Genomic DNA, 19,345 nt, shown 5'->3' with positions numbered 1-19,345 from the left:
CCACTACACCACCACTACTACACCACCACCACTACTACACCACCCACCACTACCACCACTACACCACCACCACTACACCACCACCACTACACCACCACCACTACTACACCACCACTACACCACCACCACTACACCACCACCACTACACCACCACCACTACACACCACCACTACACCACCACCACTACTACACCACCACTACACCACCACCACTACACCACCACCACTACACCACCACTACACCACCACACTACACCACCACCACTACACCACCACCACTACACCACCACCACTACACCACCACCACACCCACCACTACCACCACTACACACCACCACCACTACACCACCACTACACCACCACCACTACACCACCACTACTACCACCACCACTACACCACCACTACACCACCACTACACCACCACTACACCACCACCACTACACCACCACTACACCACCACCACTACACCACCACTACACCACCACCACTACACCACCACCACTACACCACCACTACACCACCACCACTACACCACCACCACCACTACACCACCACTACACCACCACTACACCACCACCACTACACCACCACTACACCACCACACTACACCACCACTACTACACCACCACCACCACTACACCACCACCACTACCCCACCACCACTACACCACCACTACCACACACCACCACCACAACACCACCACCACCACTACACCACCACCACTACACCACCCACTACACCACCACTACACCACCACCACCACTACACCACCACCACTACACCACCACCACTACACCCACCACTACACCACCACTACACACACCACCACTACTACACCACCACCACTACACCACCACCACTACACCACCACCACTACACCACCACTACACCACCACTACCACCACTACACCACCACCACTACACCACCACTACACCACCACCACTACACCACCACTACTACACCACCACTACACCACCACTACACCACCACTACACCACCACCACTACACCACCCACTACACCACCACCACTACACCACCACTACACCACCACCACTACACCACCACCACTACACCACCACTACACCACCACTACTACACCACCACCACTACACCACCACTACACCACCACCACTACACCACCACTACACACCACCACTACACCACCACCACTACACCACCACCACTACACCACCACTACACCACCACCACTACACCACCACCACTACACCACCACCACTACACCACCACCACTACACCACCACCACTACACCACCACCACTACACACCACCACTACACCACCACCACTACACCACCACCACTACACCACCACCACTACACCACCACCACTACACCACCCACCACTACACCACCACTACACCACCACCACTACACCACCACCACACCACACCACTACACCACCACCACTACACCACCACTACACCACCACCACTACACCACCACTACACCACCACCACTACACCACCACCACTACACCACCACTACACCACCACTACTACACCACCACCACTACACCACCACCACTACACCACCACCACTACACCACCACTACACCACCACTACACCACCACCTACTACACCACCACCACTACACCACCACCACTACACCACCACCACTACACCACCACTACACCACCACACCACCACTACACCACCACCACCACCACTACACCACCACCACTACACCACCACTACACCACCACCACTACACCACCACTACTACACCACCACTACACCACCACTACACCACCACTACACCACCACACTACACCACCACTACACCACCACCACTACACCACCACCACTACACCACCACTACACCACCACCACTACACCACCACCACCACTACACCACCACACTACACACCACCACTACACCACCACCACTACACCACCACCACTACACCACCACCACTACTACACCACCACTACACCACCACTACACCACCACCACTACACCACTACACCACCACTACACCACCACTACACCACCACACTACACCACCACTACACACCACTACCACCACTACACCACCACCACTACACCACCACTACTACACCACTACCACCACTACACCACCACTACACCACTACCCCACCACTACCACTACACCACAACCACCACCACACCACTACACCACCACTACTACACCACTACACCACTACTACACCACCACTACACCACCACTACCCCACCACTACCACTACACCACCACCACCACCACACCACTACACCACTACTACACCACCACCACTACACCACCACCACTACACCACCACTACACCACCACCACTACACCACCACCACTACACCACCACTACACCACCACTACTACACCACCACCACTACTACACCACCACCACTACACCACCACCACTACACCACCACTACACCACCACCACTACACCACCACTACACCACCACCACTACACCCACCACCACTACACCACCACTACACCACCATCACTACACCACCACTACACCACCACCACTACACCACCACTACACCACCACCACTACACCACCACTACACCACCACCACTACACAACCACTACACCACCACCACTACACCACCACCACTACACCACCACTACACCACCACTACTACACCACCACCACTACTACACCACCACCACTACACCACCACCACTACACCACCACCACTACACCACCACCACTACTACACCACCACTACACCACCACCACTACACCACCACTACTACTACACCACCACTACACCACCACCACTACTACACCACCACTACACCACCACACCACTACACCACCACCACTACACCACCACCACTACACCACCACTACACCACCACTACTACACCACACCACTACACCACCACCACTACACCACCACCACTACACCACCACTACACCACCACTACCACCACTACACCACCACCACTACACCACCACTACACCACCACCACTACACCACCACTACTACACCACCACTACACCACCACTACACCACCACTACACCACCACTACACCACCACCACTACACCACCACTACACCACCATCACTACACCACCACTACACCACCACCACTACACCACCACCACTACACCACCACTACACCACCACTACTACACCACCACCACTACACCACCACCACTACACCACCACTACACCACCACTACACCACCACCACTACACCACCACTACACCACCATCACTACACCACCACTACTACACCACTACCACCACTACACCACCACCACTACACCACCACCACTACACCACCACCACTACACCACCACTACCACTACACCACTACCACTACACCACCACCACCACTACACCACCACCACTACACCACCACTACACCACCACTACACCACCACCACCACTACACCACCGCCACTACACCACCACCACTACACCACCACTACACCACCACTACTACACCACCACTACTACACCACCACCACTACACCACCACCACTACACCACCACCACTACACCACCACTACACCACCACTACCACCACTACACCACCACCACTACACTACCACTACACCACCACCACTACACCACCACTACTACACCACCACTACACCACCACTACACCACCACTACACCACCACCACTACACCACCACTACACCACCATCACTACACCACCACTACACCACCACCACTACACCACCACCACTACACCACCACTACACCACCACTACTACACCACCACTACTACACCACCACTACACCACCACCACTACACCACCACTACACCACCATCACTACACCACCACTACACCACCACCACTACACCACCACCACTACACCACCACTACACCACCACTACACCACCACCACTACACCACCACCACTACACCACCACCACTACACCACCACCACTACACCACCACCACTACTACACCACCACTACACCACCACCACTACACCACCACCACTACACCACCACTACTACTACACCACCACTACACCACCACCACTACTACACCACCACTACACCACCACCACTACACCACCACCACACCACCACCACTACACCACCACCACTACACCACCACTACACCACCATCACTACACCACCACTACACCACCACCACTACACCACCACCACTACACCACCACTACACCACCACTACTACACCACCACTACTACACCACCACCACTACACCACCACCACTACACCACCACCACTACACCACCACTACTACACCACCACCACTACACCACCACCACTACACCACCACCACTACACCACCACTACACCACCACTACCACCACTACACCACCACTACCACCACTACACCACCACCACTACACCACCACTACACCACCACCACTACACCACCACTACTACACCACCACTACACCACCACTACACCACCACTACACCACCATCACTACACCACCACTACACCACCACCACTACACCACCACCACTACACCACCACTACACCACCACCACCACTACTACACCACCACCACCACTACACCACCACCACTACACCACCATCACTACACCACCACCACTACACCACCACCACTACACCACCACCACTACTACACCACCACTACACCACCACCACTACACCACCACTACTACACCACTACCACCACTACACCACCACTACACCACCATCACTACACCACCACTACTACACCACTACCACCACTACACCACCACCACTACACCACCACTACTACACCACTACCACCACTACACCACCACTACACCACCACTACACCACCACTACCACTACACCACTACCACTACACCACCACCACCACTACACCACCACCACTACACCACCACCACTACACCACCACTACACCACCACTACTACACCACCACTACTACACCACCACCACTACACCACCACCACTACACCACCACCACTACACCACCACCACTACACCACCACTACACCACCACTACCACCACTACACCACCACCACTACACCACCACTACACCACCACCACTATACCACCACTACTACACCACCACTACACCACCACTACACCACCACCACTACACCACCACTACACCACCATCACTACACCACCACTACACCACCACCACTACACCACCACCACTACACCACCACTACACCACCACTACACCACCACTACTACACCACCACTACACCACCACCACTACACCACCACTACACCACCATCACTACACCACCACTACACCACCACCACTACACCACCACCACTACACCACCACTACACCACCACTACACCACCACCACTACACCACCACCACTACACCACCACCACTACACCACCACCACTACACCACCACCACTACACCACCACCACTACTACACCACCACTACACCACCACCACTACACCACCACCACTACACCACCACTACTACTACACCACCACTACACCACCACCACTACTACACCACCACTACACCACCACTACTACACCACCACTACTACACCACCACCACTACACCACCACCACTACACCACCACCACTACACCACCACTACACCACCACTACTACACCACCACCACTACACCACCACCACTACACCACCACCACTACACCACCACTACACCACCACTACCACCACTACACCACCACTACCACCACTACACCACCACCACTACACCACCACTACACCACCACCACTACACCACCACTACACCACCACTACACCACCACTACACCACCACTACACCACCATCACTACACCACCACTACACCACCACCACTACACCACCACCACTACACCACCACTACACCACCACTACTACACCACCACCACCACTACACCACCACCACTACACCACCACCACTACACCACCACCACTTCACCACCACCACTACTACACCACCACTACACCACCACCACTACACCACCACTACTACACCACTACCACCACTACACCACCACTACACCACCATCACTACACCACCACTACTACACCACTACCACCACTACACCACCACCACTACACCACCACTACTACACCACTACCACCACTACACCACCACTACACCACCACCACTACACCACCACTACCACTACACCACTACCACTACACCACCACCACCACTACACCACCACCACTACACCACCACCACTACACCACCACTACACCACCACTACTACACCACCACTACTACACCACCACCACTACACCACCACCACTACACCACCACCACTACACCACCACCACTACACCACCACCACTACACCACCACTACACCACCACTACTACACCACCACCACTACTACACCACCACTACACCACCACCACTACACCACCACCACTACACCACCACTACACCACCACCACTACTACACCACCACTACACCACCACCACTACACCACCACCACTACACCACCACTACTACTACACCACCACTACACCACCACCACTACTACACCACCACTACACCACCACCACTACACCACCACCACTACACCACCACTACTACACCACTACCACCACTACACCACCACCACTACACCACCACCACTACACCACCACTACACCACCACCACTACACCACCACTACTACACCACCACTACACCACCACTACCACCACTACACCACCACTACACCACCACCACTACACCACCACTACACCACCATCACTACACCACCACTACACCACCACCACTACACCACCACCACTACACCACCACTACTACACCACTACCACCACTACACCACCACCACTACACCACCACTACACCACCACCACTACACCACCACTACACCACCACCACTACACCACCACTAGGTGGTTCCTACCAGTATGGAACATTCAGACCGAGCCCAGAGTCGCGCAGACTTGAACACACAGAGGCAGCTGCCGCTGGGGGTGCCCCTAGGCTATAGCCTTACACGGCAGCAGCCGCAGCAGCAGCAGCCGCAGCGTTGGCGATGTCATCCGTGTCGTGGTGTTAGTGCTGTTTGTGTTGTTGTTGTTGTTGTTTGTGTTGCTTGTTTGTGTTGTTGTTTGTGTTAAATGTGTTGTTGTTGTTTGTGTTAAATGTGTTGTTGTTGTTTGTGTTGCTTGTGTTGTTGTTGTTTGTGTTGTTTTTTGTGTTGAATGTGTTGTTGTTTGTGTTGACCATGTTGGTTGTGTTGACCATGTTGTTGTTTGTGTTGTTGTTGTTGTTTGGGTTCTTGTTGTTTGGGTTGTTGTTGTTTAGGTTGTTGTTGTTTATGTTGGCCATGTTCTTGTTGTTTGTGTTGTTGTTTGTGTTGTTGTTGTTGCTTAGGTTGTTGTTTGTGTTGTTGTTTGTGTTGGTGTTGTTGTTGATGTTGTTGTTTGTGTTGTTGTTTGTGTTGTTGTTGTTTGTGTTGTTGTTTTTGTTGACTGTTGTTGTTGTTGTTTGTGTTGTTGTTGTTTGTGTTGACCATGTTGTTGTGTTGTTGTTGTTTTTGTTGTTTATGTTGTTGTTTGTGTTGTTGTTGTTTGTGTTGTTGTTGTTTGTGTTGTTGTTTGTGTTGACTGTATTGTTGTTGTTTGTGTTGTTGTTGTTTGTGTTGTTGTTGTTTGTGTTGTTGTTTGTGTTGTTGTTGTTTGTGTTGTTGTTGTTTGTGTTGACCATGTTGTTGTGTTGTTTGTGTTGTTGTTGTTTGTGTTGTTGTTGTTTGTGTTGTTGTTGTTTGTGTTGACCATGTTGTTGTGTTGTTTGTGTTGTTGTTGTTTGTGCTGTTGTTGTTGTTTGTGTTGTTTATGTTGTTGTTGTTTGTGTTGTTGTTGTTGTTTGTGTTGTTGTTGTTTGTGTTGTTGTTTGTGTTGTTGTTGTTTGTGTTGTTGTTGTTTGTGTTGTTGTTTGTGTTGTTGTTGTTTGTGTTGTTGTTGTTTATGTTGGCCATGTTCTTGTTGTTTGTGTTGTTGTTTGTGTTGTTGTTGTTGCTTAGGTTGTTGTTGTTGTTTATGTTGTTGTTGTTGTGTTGTGCGTGCAGCACCTGACTGGCGTGGGCGACGGCTCCATCTCCTCGGAGACGTTCCAGAAGATCTTCGAAGAGATGGACAAAGACACCGTGAAGGAGGTGAGTGTGTGTGTGTGTGTCACTGTGTGTGTGTGTCACTGTGTGTGTGTCACTGTGTGTGTCACTGTGTGTGTGTGTGTGTTACTGTGTGTGTCACTGTGTGTGTGTGTCACTGTGTGTGTGTCACTGTGTGTGTGTGTGTCACTGTGTGTGTGTGTGTGTCACTGTGTGTGTGTGTCACTGTGTGTCACTGTGTGTGTGTGTCACTGTGTGTGTGTGTCACTGTGTGTGTGTGTCACTGTGTGTCACTGTGTGTGTGTGTCACTGTGTGTCACTGTGTGTGTCACTGTGTGTGTGTGTGTGTCACTGTGTGTGTGTGTGTCACTGTGTGTCACTGTGTGTGTGTGTGTGTCACTGTGTGTGTGTCACTGTGTGTCACTGTGTGTGTGTGTCACTGTGTGTGTGTGTCACTGTGTGTGTGTCACTGTGTGTCACTGTGTGTGTGTGTGTCACTGTGTGTGTGTCACTGTGTGTCACTGTGTGTGTGTGTGTCACTGTGTGTGTGTCACTGTGTGTGTGTGTCACTGTGTGTTTGTGTGTGTCACTGTGTGTGTGTGTCACTGTGTGTGTGTGTGTGTGTCACTGTGTGTGAGTGTGTCACTGTGTGTGTGTCACTGTGTGTGTCACTGTGTGTGTGTGTGTGTCACTGTGTGTGTGTGTCTGTGTGTGTGTGTCACTGTGTGTGTGTTTGTGTGTGTCACTGTGTGTGTTACTGTGTGTGTGTGTCACTGTGTGTGTGTGTCACTGTGTGTGTGTCACTGTGTGTGTGTCACTGTGTGTGTGTGTGTCACTGTGTGTGTGTGTGTCACTGTGTGTGTGTGTCACTGTGTGTGTGTGTCACTGTGTGTGTGTGTCAATGTGTGTGTGTCACTGTGTGTGTGTCACTGTGTGTGTGTGTCACTGTGTGTGTGTGTGTCACTGTGTGTGTCACTGTGTGTGTCACTGTGTGTGTCACTGTGTGTGTGTCACTGTGTGTGTCACTGTGTGTGTGTGTGTTACTGTGTGTGTGTGTGTGTCACTGTGTGTGTGTGTGTGTCACTGTGTGTGTGTGTGTGTCACTGTGTGTGTGTCACTGTGTGTGTGTGTGTGTGTCACTGTGTGTCACTGTGTGTGTGTTACTGTGTGTGTGTGTGTCACTGTGTGTCACTGTGTGTGTGTTACTGTGTGTGTGTGTGTCACTGTGTGTGTGTCACTGTGTGTGTGTGTGTGTGTCACTGTGTGTCACTGTGTGTGTGTCACTGTGTGTGTGTGTGTCACTGTGTGTGTGTGTGTGTCACTGTGTGTGTGTGTCACTGTGTGTCACTGTGTGTGTGTGTCACTGTGTGTGTGTCACTGTGTGTGTGTGTCACTGTGTGTCACTGTGTGTGTGTGTCACTGTGTGTCACTGTGTGTGTCACTGTGTGTGTGTGTGTCACTGTGTGTGTGTGTGTCACTGTGTGTCACTGTGTGTGTGTCACTGTGTGTGTGTGTCACTGTGTGTGTGTGTCACTGTGTGTGTGTCACTGTGTGTCACTGTGTGTGTGTGTCACTGTGTGTGTGTGTCACTGTGTGTGTGTCACTGTGTGTCACTGTGTGTGTGTGTCACTGTGTGTCACTGTGTGTGTCACTGTGTGTGTGTGTGTCACTGTGTGTGTGTCACTGTGTGTCACTGTGTGTGTGTGTGTCACTGTGTGTGTGTCACTGTGTGTGTGTGTCACTGTGTGTTTGTGTGTGTCACTGTGTGTGTGTGTCACTGTGTGTGTGTGTGTGTGTCACTGTGTGTGAGTGTGTCACTGTGTGTGTGTCACTGTGTGTGTCACTGTGTGTGTGTGTGTGTCACTGTGTGTGTGTGTCTGTGTGTGTGTGTCACTGTGTGTGTGTGTCACTGTGTGTGTGTTTGTGTGTGTCACTGTGTGTGTTACTGTGTGTGTGTGTCACTGTGTGTGTGTGTCACTGTGTGTGTGTCACTGTGTGTGTGTCACTGTGTGTGTGTGTGTCACTGTGTGTGTGTGTGTCACTGTGTGTGTGTGTCAATGTGTGTGTGTCACTGTGTGTGTGTCACTGTGTGTGTGTCACTGTGTGTGTGTGTCACTGTGTGTGTCACTGTGTGTGTGTCACTGTGTGTGTCACTGTGTGTGTGTGTGTTACTGTGTGTGTGTGTCACTGTGTGTGTGTGTGTGTCACTGTGTGTGTGTGTGTGTCACTGTGTGTGTGTCACTGTGTGTGTCACTGTGTGTGTGTGTGTTACTGTGTGTGTGTGTCACTGTGTGTGTGTGTGTGTCACTGTGTGTGTGTGTGTCACTGTGTGTGTCACTGTGTGTGTGTGTCACTGTGTGTGTGTGTGTCACTGTGTGTGTGTGTGTGTGTGTCACTGTGTGTGTGTGTCACTGTGTGTCACTGTGTGTGTGTGTCACTGTGTGTGTGTGTGTCACTGTGTGTGTGTGTGTGTGTCACTGTGTGTGTGTGTCACTGTGTGTCACTGTGTGTGTGTGTCACTGTGTGTGTGTGTGTCACTGTGTGTGTGTGTGTGTGTCACTGTGTGTGTGTGTGTGTGTCACTGTGTGTGTGTGTCACTGTGTGTCACTGTGTGTGTTTGTCACTGTGTGTGTGTGTCACTGTGTGTGTGTGTGTGTCACTGTGTGTGTGTGTCACTGTGTGTCACTGTGTGTGTGTGTGTCACTGTGTGTGTGTGTGTCACTGTGTGTGTGTGTGTGTCACTGTGTGTGTGTGTCACTGTGTGTGTGTGTCACTGTGTGTCACTGTGTGTGTGTGTCACTGTGTGTGTGTGTCACTGTGTGTGTGTGTCACTGTGTGTCACTGTGTGTGTGTGTCACTGTGTGTGTGTGTCACTGTGTGTGTGTGTCACTGTGTGTGTGTGTCACTGTGTGTGTGTGTCACTGTGTGTGTGTGTGTGTCACTGTGTGTGTGTGTCACTGTGTGTGTGTGTCACTGTGTGTCACTGTGTGTGTTTGTCACTGTGTGTGTGTGTCACTGTGTGTGTGTGTGTGTCACTGTGTGTGTGTGTCACTGTGTGTCACTGTGTGTGTGTGTGTCACTGTGTGTGTGTGTGTCACTGTGTGTGTGTGTCACTGTGTGTGTGTGTCACTGTGTGTGTGTGTCACTGTGTGTGTGTGTCACTGTGTGTCACTGTGTGTGTGTGTCACTGTGTGTGTGTCACTGTGTGTGTGTGTCACTGTGTGTGTGTGTGTCACTGTGTGTGTGTGTGTGTGTGTCACTGTGTGTGTGTGTCACTGTGTGTGTGTGTCACTGTGTGTGTGTGTGTCACTGTGTGTGTGTGTCACTGTGTGTGTGTGTCACTGTGTGTGTGTGTCAATGTGTGTGTGTCACTGTGTGTGTGTCACTGTGTGTGTGTGTCACTGTGTGTGTGTGTGTCACTGTGTGTGTGTGTCACTGTGTGTGTGTGTGTCACTGTGTGTCACTGTGTGTGTGTGTCACTGTGTGTGTGTGTGTGTCACTGTGTGTGTGTGTCACTGTGTGTCACTGTGTGTGTGTGTGTCACTGTGTGTGTGTGTGTCACTGTGTGTGTGTGTGTGTGTCACTGTGTGTGTGTGTCACTGTGTGTCACTGTGTGTGTGTGTCACTGTGTGTGTGTGTCACTGTGTGTGTGTGTCACTGTGTGTGTGTGTGTCACTGTGTGTGTGTGTGTCACTGTGTGTGTGTGTCACTGTGTGTGTGTGTGTGTCACTGTGTGTGTGTGTGTCACTGTGTGTGTGTGTGTCACTGTGTGTGTGTGTCACTGTGTGTGTGTGTCAATGTGTGTGTGTCACTGTGTGTGTGTCACTGTGTGTGTGTGTCACTGTGTGTGTGTGTGTCACTGTGTGTGTGTGTGTCACTGTGTGTGTGTGTGTCACTGTGTGTCACTGTGTGTGTGTGTCACTGTGTGTGTGTGTGTCACTGTGTGTGTGTGTCACTGTGTGTGTGTCACTGTGTGTGTCACTGTGTGTGTGTCACTGTGTGTGTGTCACTGTGTGTGTGTGTTACTGTGTGTGTGTGTCACTGTGTGTGTGTGTGTGTCACTGTGTGTGTGTGTGTGTCACTGTGTGTGTGTCACTGTGTGTGTGTGTGTGTCATTGTGTGTCACTGTGTGTGTGTTACTGTGTGTGTGTGTGTCACTGTGTGTGTCACTGTGTGTGTTACTGTGTGTGTGTGTCACTGTGTGTGTGTCACTGTGTGTGTGTGTGTCACTGTGTGTGTGTGTGTGTCACTGTGTGTGTGTGTCACTGTGTGTCACTGTGTGTGTGTGTCACTGTGTGTGTGTGTCACTGTGTGTGTGTGTCACTGTGTGTGTCACTGTGTGTGTCACTGTGTGTGTGTGTGTCACTGTGTGTGTGTGTGTCACTGTGTGTCACTGTGTGTGTGTGTGTGTCACTGTGTGTGTGTCACTGTGTGTCACTGTGTGTGTGTGTCACTGTGTGTGTGTGTCACTGTGTGTGTGTCACTGTGTGTCACTGTGTGTGTGTGTCACTGTGTGTCACTGTGTGTGTCACTGTGTGTGTGTGTGTCACTGTGTGTGTGTCACTGTGTGTCACTGTGTGTGTGTGTCACTGTGTGTCACTGTGTGTGTCACTGTGTGTGTGTGTGTCACTGTGTGTGTGTCACTGTGTGTGTGTGTCACTGTGTGTTTGTGTGTGTCACTGTGTGTGTGTGTGTGTGTCACTGTGTGTGAGTGTGTCACTGTGTGTGTGTCACTGTGTGTGTCACTGTGTGTGTGTGTGTGTCACTGTGTGTGTGTGTCTGTGTGTGTGTGTCACTGTGTGTGTGTGTCACTGTGTGTGTGTTTGTGTGTGTCACTGTGTGTGTTACTGTGTGTGTGTGTCACTGTGTGTGTGTGTCACTGTGTGTGTGTCACTGTGTGTGTGTCACTGTGTGTGTGTGTGTCACTGTGTGTGTGTGTGTCACTGTGTGTGTGTGTGTGTCACTGTGTGTGTGTGTCACTGTGTGTGTGTGTCAATGTGTGTGTGTCACTGTGTGTGTGTCACTGTGTGTGTGTGTGTCACTGTGTGTGTCACTGTGTGTGTCACTGTGTGTGTGTCACTGTGTGTGTCACTGTGTGTGTGTGTGTTACTGTGTGTGTGTGTCACTGTGTGTGTGTTACTGTGTGTGTGTGTGTCACTGTGTGTGTGTGTGTCACTGTGTGTGTGTGTGTGTGTGTGTGTCACTGTGTGTGTGTGTGTCACTGTGTGTCACTGTGTGTGTGTCACTGTGTGTGTGTGTCACTGTGTGTGTGTGTCACTGTGTGTGTGTGTGTCACTGTGTGTGTGTGTGTCACTGTGTGTGTGTGTCACTGTGTGTGTGTGTGTGTCACTGTGTGTGTGTGTGTCACTGTGTGTGTGTGTGTCACTGTGTGTGTGTGTCACTGTGTGTGTGTCACTGTGTGTGTGTCACTGTGTGTGTGTGTCACTGTGTGTGTGTGTGTCACTGTGTGTGTGTGTGTGTCACTGTGTGTGTGTGTGTCACTGTGTGTCACTGTGTGTGTGTGTCACTGTGTGTGTGTGTGTGTCACTGTGTGTGTGTGTCACTGTGTGTGTGTCACTGTGTGTGTGTCACTGTGTGTGTCGCTGTGCCAGGTTCCCAGCGCCCCTGAGTACGATCACCGCCTGCTGGTGCTGCTACAAGCCGCGTGTCGCCACCGCTACTTTGACTCCGTGGGGAACGTGTTCGCTCTCGCCAACGTGCTGTGCATCACCGTCAGTGACACACACACACACACAGTGACACACACACACAGTGACACACACACACACAGTGACACACACACACACAGTGACACACACAGTGACACACACACACACAGTGACACACACACAGTGACACACACAGTGACACACACACACAGTGACACACACACACACAGTGACACACACACACACAGTGACACACACACACACAGTGACACACACAGTGACACACACACACACAGTGACACACACACAGTGACACACACAGTGACACACACACACAGTGACACACACACACACAGTGACACACACACACACACAGTGACACACACAGTGACACACACACAGTGACACACACAGTGACACACACACAGTGACACACACACACAGTGACACACACACACAGTGACACACACAGTGACACACACACACACAGTGACACACACACACAGTGACACACACACACAGTGACACACACACAGTGACACACACACACACAGTGACACACACAGTGACACACACACAGTGACACACACAGTGACACACACACACAGTGACACACACACACAGTGACACACACACAGTGACACACACACACACAGTGACACACACACACACACAGTGACACACAGTGACACACACACACAGTGACACACACACAGTGACACACACAGTGACACACACACAGTGACACACACACACAGTGACACACACACAGTGACACACACACAGTGATACACACACACAGTGATACACACAGTGACACACACAGTGACACACACACAGTGACACACACACACAGTGACACACACACAGTGACACACACACAGTGATACACACACACAGTGATACACACAGTGACACACACACACAGTGACACACACACACAGTGAAACACACACACAGTGACACACACACACAGTGACACACACACACAGTGACACACACACACAGTGACACACACACAGTGACACACACAGTGACACACACACACAGTGACACACACACACAGTGACACACACACAGTGACACACACACACAGTGACACACACACACAGTGACACACACAGTGACACACACACAGTGATACACACAGTGACACATACAGTGACACACACACACAGTGACACACACACACACAGTGACACACACACACAGTGACACACACACACAGTGACACACACACACACAGTGATACACACACACAGTGACACACACACAGTGACACACACAGTGACACACACAGTGACACACACACACAGTGACACACACACACAGTGACACACACACACAGTGACACACACAGTGACACACACACACAGCGACACACACAGTGACACACACACAGTGACACACACACACACAGTGACACACACAGAGACACACACACAGTGACACATACACAGTGACACACACAGTCACACACACACACACACAGTGACACACACAGTGACACCCAGAGAGACACACACAGTGACACACACAGTGCCACCCAGAGAGACACACACAGTGACACATGCACAGTGACACACACAGTGACACACACACACAGTGACACACACAGTGACACCCAGAGAGACACACACAGTGACACATACACAGTGACACACACAGTGACACACACACACAGTGACACACACAGTGACACCCAGAGAGACACACACAGTGACACACACACACAGTGACACACACAGTGACACCCAGAGAGACACACACAGTGACACACACAGTGACACACACACACAGTGACACACACAGTGACACACACACACACACACAGTGACACACACAGTGACACCCAGAGAGACACACACAGTGACACACACAGTGACACACACACAGTGACACACACACACAGTGACAGACATAGTGACACACACACACACAGTGACACACACAGTGACACCCAGAGAGACACACACAGTGACACACACACACAGTGACACACACACACACACAGTGACACACACAGTGACACACACACACAGTGACACACACAGCGACACACACACACAGTGACACACACAGTGACACACACACACAGTGACACACACAGCGACACACACAGTGACACACACACACAGTGACACACACAGTGTCACACACACAGTGACACACACACACAGTGACACACACAGTGACACACACACACAGTGACACACACAGTGACACACACACAGTGACACACACACACAGTGACACACACACAGTGACACACACACAGTGACACACACACACACAGTGACACACACAGTGACACACACACACACAGTGACACATACACAGTGACACACACAGTGACACACACACACACAGTGACACACACAGTGACACACACACACACAGTGACACACACAGTGACACACACACAGTGACACACACACACAGTGACACACACACACAGCGACACACACAGTGACACACACACAGTGACACACACAGTGACACACACAGTGACACACACACAGTGACACACACACACAGCGACACACACACACAGCGACACACACACAGCGACACACACAGTGACACACACACACACATCTGGGATATCTAAAACATCATTCGCGGCCCGTACAAAAATGATCAACTTAAAAATGAGCCCTGTTGTTCTATTCGGTCAAACATTTAATTCACTCGCCCCTAATGCGATGGGCTGCGACTGCTTCTGTTTGGCGAGGCGTGTGATGATGTTGGCTGGTGGTGATGATGATGATGATGCTGCTGCTGCTACTCGCAACTGCTTTGCCAGGTTTGCTCCGAGATTCGTCGAATGATTTCAGCCTCAAATGAGTAGCTGGTGCGGTGTGTAAACATCGCCACTGGGGAGACAAAGGCGGCCGGGCGTGGTGCTGGCCACCCCCACCCCCTCGTGTGCCGTTCCGGCCTTCATAGGTGCTCGCTAACAGCACTTGCCCCTGCAGTCTGTCAAGGCTATACGGGGGATCTTTGTGTGTGTGTGGTTTGGGTGTGTGGTGGGGGGGGTGTGTGGGGGGGGGGGGTGTGTGTGTGTGGGTGTGTGAGTGTGTGTGGGTGTGTGGGTGTGTGTCTGTGTGTGTGTGAGTGTGGTGTGGGTGTGTGTGTGAGTGTGTGTCTGTGTGTGTGTGGGTGTGTGTGGGTATGTGTGGTGTGAGTGTGTGTGTGGTGTGGGTGTGTGGGTTTGTGTGTGTGTGAGTGTGGTGTGTGTGTGGGTGTGTGTGGGTGTGTGTGGGTGTGTGTCTGTGTGTGTGTGTGTGAGTGTGTGTGGGTATATGTGTGTGTGAGTGTGTGTGGTGTGAGTGTGTGTGAGTGTGGTGTGTGTATGGGTGTCTGTGTGGGTTTGTGGTTGTGTGTGTGAGTGTGGTGTGTGTGTGTGAGTGTGTGAGTGTGTGTCTGTGTGGTGGGTGTGGGTGTGTGGTGTGAGTGTGGTGTGAGTGTGTGTGGTGTGAGTGTGTGTGGTGTGGGTGTGTGTGTGTGATGTGTGTGTGTGGGTGTGTGTGTGTGTGGTGTGTGTGGGTGTGTGTGGTGTGTGGGTGTGTGTGTGGTGTGTGAGTGTGGTGTGGGTGTGTGTGTGGGTGTGTGAGTGTGTGTGTGAGTGTGTGTCTGTGTGTGTGTGGGTGTGTGTGGGTATGTGTGGTGTGAGTGTGTGTGTGGTGTGGGTGTGTGGGTTTGTGTGTGTGTGAGTGTGGTGTGTGTGTGGGTGTGTGTGGGTGTGTGTGGGTGTGTGTCTGTGTGTGTGTGAGTGTGTGTGGGTATGTGTGTGTGAGTGTGTGTGTGGTGTGAGTGTGTGTGAGTGTGGTGTGTGTATGGGTGTCTGTGTGGGTTTGTGGTTGTGTGTGTGAGTGTGGTATGTGTGTGTGAGTGTGTGAGTGTGTGTCTGTGTGGTGGGTGTGGGTGTGTGGTGTGAGTGTGGTGTGAGTGTGTGTGGTGTGAGTGTGTGTGGTGTGGGTGTGTGTGTGTGATGTGTGTGTGTGGGTGTGTGTGTGTGTGGTGTGTGTGGGTGTGTGTGTGTGGGTGTGGGTGTGTAAGTGTGTGTGGGTGGGTGTGTGGGTGTGTGTGGTGTGAGTGTGAGTCTGTGTGTGTGAGTGAGTGTGTGTGTGAGTGTGGGTTTGTGGTTGTGTGTGTGAGTGTGTGTGAGTGTGGTGTGTGTGTGAGTGTATATGTGTGTGAGTGTGTGTGGTGTGTGTGAGTGTGAGTGTGGTGTGTGTGTGTGGTGTGTGTGTGTGGTGTGTGTGTGTGGGTGTGTGTGGTGTGTGTGTGTGGTGTGTGTGTGGTGTGGTGTGTGTGTGTGTGTCTGTGTGTGGTGTGTGTGTGTGGTGTGTGTGTGTGGGTGTGTGTGGTGTGTGGGTGTGGTGTGTGAGTGTGGTGTGTGTGTGTGGTGTGTGTGTGTGTGTGGTGTGTGTGTGTGGTGTGGGTGTGTGAGTGTATGTGTGTGCGAGTGTGTGTGTGTGGTGTGTGTGGTGTGTGTGTGAGTGTGTGGTGTGTGTGTGTGTGGTGTGTGTGAGTGTGTGGTGTGTGTGTGAGTGTGTGTGTGTGTGGTGTGTGTGTGTGTGGTGTGTGTGAGTGTATGTGTGAGTGGGCTGGGTGTGTGCGGGCTAGGTAGGTGGTTGTGTGTGCGGGCTGGGCTGGGCTGGGTGGTTGTGTGTGTGGGTGGGTGTGTGAGTGTATGTGTGAGTGGGCTGGGTGTGTGCGGGCTGGGTAGGTGGTTGTGTGTGCGGGCTGGGCTGGGCTGGGTGGTTGTGTGTGTGGGTGGGTGTGTGAGTGTATGTGTGAGTGGGCTGGGTGTGTGCGGGCTGGGTGGGTGGTTGTGTGTGCGGGCTGGGCTGGGCTGGGTGGTGAATCTCTGCCCTGCCCAGGTGGAGTTGGCGATCGACGCTCGCAAGGCTCCAGACAAGAGGGACGACTACTTCCTGGGGGTGAGCACCACACTGTCACCACGGGGGGGGGGGGGGGGGTGGGGGGGGTGGGTTGAGTGGGTGGAATGGGTGAGTGGGTGAGGGGGGGGGTGAGTGGGTGGGTGAGTGGGTGGGTGGGTGAATGGGTGAGTGGGTGAGTGGGTAGGTGAGGGAGTGGGTGAGTGGGTGGGTAGGTGGGGGAGTGGGTGGGTGGGTGAGTGGTTGGGTGAGGGGGGGGTGGGTGAGTGGGTGGGTGGGTGAGTGGGTGGGTGAGTGGGTGAGTGGATGGGTGGGTGAGTGGGTGAGTGGATGGGTGGGTGAGTGGGTGAGTGGGTGGGGGAGTGGGTGGGTGGGTGAGTGGGTGAGTGAGTGAGTGGGTGGGTGGGTGGGTGAGTGGGTGGGTGGGTGGGTGGGTGGGTGAGTGGGTGGGTGGGTGGGTGGGTGAGTGGGTGAGGGGGTGAGGGGGTGAATGGGTGAGTGGGTGGGTGGGTGAGTGGTTGGGTGAGGGGGGGTGGGTGAGTGGGTGAGTGGGTGGGTGAGTGGGTGGGTGAGTGGGTGGGTGAGTGTGTGGGTGGGTGGGTGGGGGAGTGGGTGGGTAGGTGGGTGGGTGGGTGGGTGGGTGAGTGGGTGAGTGGGTGAGTGGTTGGGTGAGGGGGGTTGGGTGAGTGGGTGAGTGGGTGGGTGGGTGAGTGGGTGGGTGAGGGGGTGGGTGGGTGAGTGGGTGGGTGAGTGGGTGA

The 19,345-nt window shown here is 52.4% G+C and overlaps 1 protein-coding gene across 1 annotated transcript in view; it reads left to right on the top strand.

Moving 5' to 3' along the window:
• Positions 1-6,806: 6,806 nt before the first annotated feature.
• The window catches only part of LOC144948234 (two pore channel protein 2-like), a 36,028-nt gene continuing 23,489 nt past the window's right edge, over positions 6,807-19,345 (top strand). The window contains exons 1-4 of the mRNA XM_078877657.1: positions 6,807-6,872; positions 7,970-8,056; positions 13,624-13,743; positions 18,570-18,629. Coding sequence (XP_078733783.1) covers positions 6,807-6,872; positions 7,970-8,056; positions 13,624-13,743; positions 18,570-18,629 — 333 coding nt within the window. The remainder of the gene's footprint in view (positions 6,873-7,969; positions 8,057-13,623; positions 13,744-18,569; positions 18,630-19,345) is intronic.

This window comes from Lampetra fluviatilis, chromosome 48 (genome assembly GCF_964198595.1).
Source record: "Lampetra fluviatilis chromosome 48, kcLamFluv1.1, whole genome shotgun sequence".
Taxonomy (NCBI): domain Eukaryota; kingdom Metazoa; phylum Chordata; class Hyperoartia; order Petromyzontiformes; family Petromyzontidae; genus Lampetra; species Lampetra fluviatilis.
The sequence above is the reverse complement of the archived record's forward strand: the minus strand, read 5'-3'. Positions and strand labels throughout refer to the sequence as shown.